The 6,000-nt window shown below is 32.4% G+C and overlaps 1 protein-coding gene across 1 annotated transcript in view; it reads right to left on the bottom strand.

Moving 5' to 3' along the window:
• Positions 1–6,000, bottom strand: part of LOC143389283 (uncharacterized) — a 98,928-nt gene continuing 92,928 nt past the window's right edge. The window contains exons 20-21 of the mRNA XM_077108337.1: positions 4,998–5,181; positions 1–1,035 (exon numbers count right to left, since the gene is read on the bottom strand). Of these exons, the coding sequence (XP_076964452.1) occupies positions 1–1,035; positions 4,998–5,181 (1,219 nt within the window). The remainder of the gene's footprint in view (positions 1,036–4,997; positions 5,182–6,000) is intronic.

Raw genomic sequence — 6,000 nt, 5'->3', positions numbered from 1 at the left:
TCAAGAATCAACATTTAGCCATAAGCAGATATCACTTTGAGTATTCCTTTGAAGACTCTTTATACAGATATCTTGCTTGATACTTACTTCTTCTGCTTTCTCCTTTCCATATTGATCCAGTTGTTCTTTTAAATGATTAGTTTCATTGATTAACTCCAAATATTTGTTTTCCAGCATGAGACGATACCTGTCATTCCGAGCTTGAAGTTTTTTTATAACATCATAAAATTGAGTTTGGACATTAATAACTCCATCTATTCTATTGTCACCTTTGTTCCGATAGTCATGCAATTGGTCGTCATACAATTGTTCTTCATGCAATATAGTTTCTCTTTGTAGTTTAGATACCTTCTCTTTAGAAACTTCCTGCTTTCTGAGGTGTTCATTCCTTTTTCTTTGTTCATTTTGATACCTGTGTTCCATTTCCTTCCGTTGGCACTGTCTTTGTATTAGGTGTCTGTTTACCTGATCTGTAGCCAAAGTCATTACTCTTGACTGATAAAACTTGTTTTCTTGGTTACTTACTTTTACTTCAGACTTTGAAACCTGTTGGGAAGGAATCTCACTACTAACGTTTAGGTTAGATACATCAATATTCTTTTCTTCCTGTGAACTAAAGTCTTTATCTCTGCCTCTCTGGAAAGCAAGTTCTAGATTTCCTTTTGGTGTTGGACTTTCACTTTGATGGGGTGGAGCAGGACCAGATCTGGCAGGGTGAGATTTGACATCTGTTTCTGGTCTTTCTGTGCTTTGTTTTTCACTCTCAGGTGTGAAATTTTGCAATGTACTCTCAACTTTCCAAATATCCAACTGTTCATTGTCCTGGAATATTTCCATAAGTGTTTCCTCATTCAATTTTTGTGTCCATGGAAGGCTGGTATTCTTTTCTCTTAAAATTTCAGTATTCTCAAAGCACTTCTTTTCCTGGTTCTGATATTTTACTGTGTCCATTCCCAGTCTCTTCACAGAGACCTCATCCTTCTTCTTGTGATATTTATGCAATAGCATGTTCTCTGTCCCATCACTAGGAGAAACCTAAATAAAACCAAGGATTAGCTAGCACTCAATAAAATGATGTTTCATAATTTTCACTGAAATTAAAGAAAAACCTGTATATTTATATGGTGAAAGGGTTTCAATAAATAGATACCCACTGCAGAAAAAGTAGATGTAAACTTCTGAGCTTATAAAAATATAAATTCCCAAGAGTTCAAAAGTTAATTCAAGAAGATGGATCTATGAGAGTAAAAGAAAATTACAATTTAAAGAATGTAAGAACTGCCAGGTTCAGGGGCTCATGCTTGTAATAAGAGTGTCTCAGGAGACTGAGGCAGGAGGATCACAGGTTCAAAGCCAGTCTTCAGCAATTCAGTGAGACCCTGACTCATTCATAAATAAATAAATAAATAAATGGCTGAGGATGCATCTCAGTGGTTGAGCACCCTGGTTCAATTCCTGGTTATAAAAAAAGAAAAAAATTAAGGATTGAAAAAATCTGCATTATACCAGAATGAAAGAATAGATTAAGTGATTAGTTAGTTTGCCAATGTAAGAAAAAAAAAATAACTTTGCAGAACAGAAGAGAAGCGACAGAGAAAACCCCACACATATAGTTATCTAATACTAGACAAACACACTATAAAACATGCACTGGGGAAAGGAGAGGTTCATCAACCAATTGTGCTGGGAAAACTGAAAACCCATATGTCATAGGAGAAATTTAACCCCTATTTCTCAAAAACAAAGTGGATCAAGGACCTAGATAATAGATAAAAGACTCTAGACCTATTACAAGACTAGACAGGCCCAGTGCTCCATCTTGTCATCGTAGGTACTGAATTTCTCAAAAAGACACTTAAAGTACAAGAAATAAAATAAAGAATCAATAAATGGGGTGGTATCTTTACAGCAAAGGAAACCATCAAGAATGTGAGTAGACACCCTATAGAATGGGAGAAAATCTTTGTCACTGACATGTCAGATAGAGCATTAATCTCCAGAATATATAAACAACTCGAAAAATAACTCACAAAAAATAACCCAATCAATAAATGAACAAAAAACTGAGCAAGCACTTCAAAGAAAAATATGTACAAACAGTTAACAAGTATATGAAAAAAATGTTCAACATCTCTAGCAATTAGAAAAATGAAAATTAAAACTACACTGAGATATAGAGAATACAAGTAACAATAAATGTTGGTGAGAATGTGGGGAAAAGATTCACTCATACATTGCACCAAGAAATTTTTCAGGAAATCAGTATATAGATTTCTCACAAAACCTGGAGTGGAACGACCATTTGACCCAATTACTCTGCTCTTCAGTGTATACTAGAATGATACTATAATGACACAGACACATAAATATTTATAGCAGCTCTTCACAAAAGTTAAGCTGTGGAACCAACCTAGGTGCCTTTAAACACATGGAAGGATAAAGACAATGTGTCATATATACACAATGGATTCAGCCATGAAGAATGAAATTATGGCATTTGCTGGCAAATGAATGGAACTGGACACTATCATGCCAAGTGAAATAATCCAGTTCTCCAAATCCAAAGTCTGAATATTCTCCTTAACATGTAGTTGCTAAAACACATAAGGGTGGAGAATAAAAGAATAGAAGTTTGTTGGTTAGACAAAAGTAAATAAAGGGCTGAGAGGGGAGGGGAATATAGTAGAATGAATCTGACATTACATTCCTATGTTCACATATGAGTACATGACCAGAAAAACTCTACAATAGAAGAAGTTATATACTATGTATGTGTAATACACCAAAAGAACTCTATTGTAATGTATACCTAAAAACAATAAATAAAAATTAGAATTCACTATTTCTCATGTTGATCCACTTTTAGGATCATATGATCTACTCTTTAAACAGTTAAAAGTCCCAAATATTTTATTATGTACCTATCTGTTGGGATGGCTTCAGTGGCAAATAAAAGAACATTTAACTTTAAGAAGAATAAGTTTGCAATACACCTCATGTATTCAACCAGACCATAGTAAGAGACTTAGCTCTACATCTACTGAGACATACAAAAGTTCTCCAAGGTCTTTTCCTAAAAATATTCCTAGCATATTCTGTTTTCTAACATTTTGTAGCTGGGAATGAGAATTGCACCTATTGATAAATGATAAATGCAGAAACAGCATTAAACACAAGATCTATATCAATGAACAATGTATCACAATTCTGAAAAGGAGCACAAGGCTAAAAGCATAGGCAAATTGCATGATTTTTCTCCAAGTCTTTTGCCTCTGCTTCTAGTGCACACCCACAAAGCCAGTTACATCTGTCCTATGAATGGATAAACACCAAAGAAGGCGTGTGTTTCAAAATACAAATGACAAATAAGGCAAAACGTGTAAGACTCTACTCAGAAAATCCTGAGATTTCTACTCAGTAGCATTTGTTTCATTTCAGTGAAGATTGAAACATGAGTCAATATAAAATAAAGGAAATAAACAGATCTTATGTATTAGGAACAAATACTTACCAGTGATTTATTTCTAAGAACATATTATGGTATGCTATTTTTTCCAAAGGTGTTTTGTACTGAAGTAGGAGATTACTTGAAGCAAAGTGTTTGTTTCTCTTCTCAAAAGTGAGAGAATGATTTACAAAACCAGAGTATTTGCTGGCCCCACTTTTCCTTCTTACATAACAGTGGGAGTAATAATGCATATTAATACAACAAGAGAGCAAAGTAACTTCCCCAAACTAGAAGATCTACTATTAGAAGCAAGGGTTTTGAGATCATAGAAAAATCATCAATTCCTCTGGAAAATATTAAAAGTCTTTTCTCTTTATAAGGCTACTCTGAAAGTCTTCATGGGACTGCTGCGGAGAAATACAGTTGAATTAAGAACATTACTTAATTCAATGGGACAAAAATTGCACCCCTAACCTCCAAAATATGTACATTATGGTTATAAATATATGGATTTAAAACCCTCTATACTTTCCCATGAATAATAGATTTACTGTTTAACTATGTTACACACACACACACACACACGCACACGCACACACACACTCTCACTCACTCATTTGAAAACAGAAGAAAATAATTCAGGAAACATTTCCTTTCTGCACATGTCTATCTCTTTTTGTTTGCAAAGATGTGTTACTCAAATTTCATATAGTAAATTCTGGCATTATGGTCTCATGAAAATTGTCTGTAGGTTTCATTTTGTTCTGCTAAAATCTACAAATTTATTTCAGCAAGGTTTTGGTTGTATATCAGAAGGGGACAGAAGTCTAAAAGCTTAATTTAAGAGTGGGACTTTCAAGATTAAAAAATAATTCCAAAAGGTAGATTTATTCTTTATGAGTAAATGTCTTACATTTCAATTGCACAAATGACAGATAAATTTGGGTGAGTTAAAACATTTCTTAAATGCAGACAGAAATGTAATTGTGAAACACCTTTAAAAAAATGTTTTAAATAGTTGCATAGCTATTTAGTTTGTATTTTAACATAAAACACCTAAATTTGTATTTATGTCAGCGATTAAACTAAACTTCTTCATTTAGAAAACCAATGATTAACAACTACCAGATGCTAAGTTTTGCTGTAACTAGTTTTGTCATAAATATCATCATTTAATTTTAGAGTCATATAACATTGTGGGTTTTTTTTTCTGGTTTGTCAGATCTTTTTTATTTTTTTTTTATTGCCAAATAATGAACATTGTGTTTTAAATCAAAATAATATACCCATGCTTTGGGAAACAGCAGACTGCATCTAAATGGAGGTGATATAAGTCTGTGTTTCCTGGCATTGTGGGAGATGTCTGAAGTGTGTGGAAGTACACACACATGATGACTGCATGTTGGTGAAATTGCCAAACAGCACATTCCTCAGACCACATTGCCATCATTAAGTGAAACATGGCCACATACAATAAGTTAAAGGGATTTTATAAATAATTCAAATAAAATACAGTAAAAATTTGAAACTTTACTGAATGTTCATTTACCTGATTTAAATGATTTCTTGCAGTCTCCAATTCTTTATCTATTGTACAAACAGAGATTTCAGCTTGCTTTCTCACTTGATCCTCTTTGTTATATTCTGTTTCTTTTTCTTTTAATGGGTTCTTATTTTTTTCATGTAACATATCATCATTTTTTCTCTTCACCTCATCTTCTTTTAAGGTATATCTGAAGTTAATATGGATGTCTTTTAATTGATTTTTGCCAAAAACCAAAAATGTATTTTTATGTTCTGGCTCTTTGTATGCTGATTTAGTATCTTAATAAAAATTCTATGTTCTCTGAAGCTTTTCTAATTTAACATTTTAAATTTTTCCTTTAATCTTATGTAAAACATACATAATTGAAAGTCAATAATAAAAGATTGTTTTGTTATTTGATAAGTTTCTGTTACTAGCAAATTTTTTAGATACCACAGAAAAGGAATTTAGAAATGATTTGGTAAATTGACAAGATCAAGGTAAATTTTTTTTGCACAATCATAGATCCTCCCCAGTTAAAAAGATAATTTCATGTCAAACAAGTTTTAAAGACATTGTTCATATACAAATTTATGAATTCAGTAGTAATATCATTTATCTTCATAAAATATGTCAGGTATACCTATAATTGGCTTACAGTGTAACAGCATATTCAGACATTCTTTTTTCAATATGTGTCTTTTGGGGTTGGGGCTGTAGCAGAGTGGTAGAGTGTTTGCCTAGCAAGGGTAAGGTGCTAGATTCAATCCTTAGCACCACATATAAATAAAATAAAGATATAAAAAATATGTATCTTTCATATTACTATAACCCCGAATTGGGATAAATAATCTAATACCTGTTGTTTTACTTTTTATGTTTCTTTTATGGTAACACTCTTAACTTACCTTTTTGATCATTATGTATTTTACAAAAAACTCAAAATCTATTTTTGAACAAGTTGGGAACTAATATTTAATCCAATAATGAAGAATAATGTTCTTCAACAGAAGAGTGGATAAAAAAA

The sequence above is a fragment of the Callospermophilus lateralis genome, unplaced genomic scaffold (assembly GCF_048772815.1).
Source record: "Callospermophilus lateralis isolate mCalLat2 unplaced genomic scaffold, mCalLat2.hap1 Scaffold_530, whole genome shotgun sequence".
Classification (NCBI taxonomy): domain Eukaryota; kingdom Metazoa; phylum Chordata; class Mammalia; order Rodentia; family Sciuridae; genus Callospermophilus; species Callospermophilus lateralis.
This window is presented reverse-complemented; position numbering and strand designations above follow the sequence as displayed.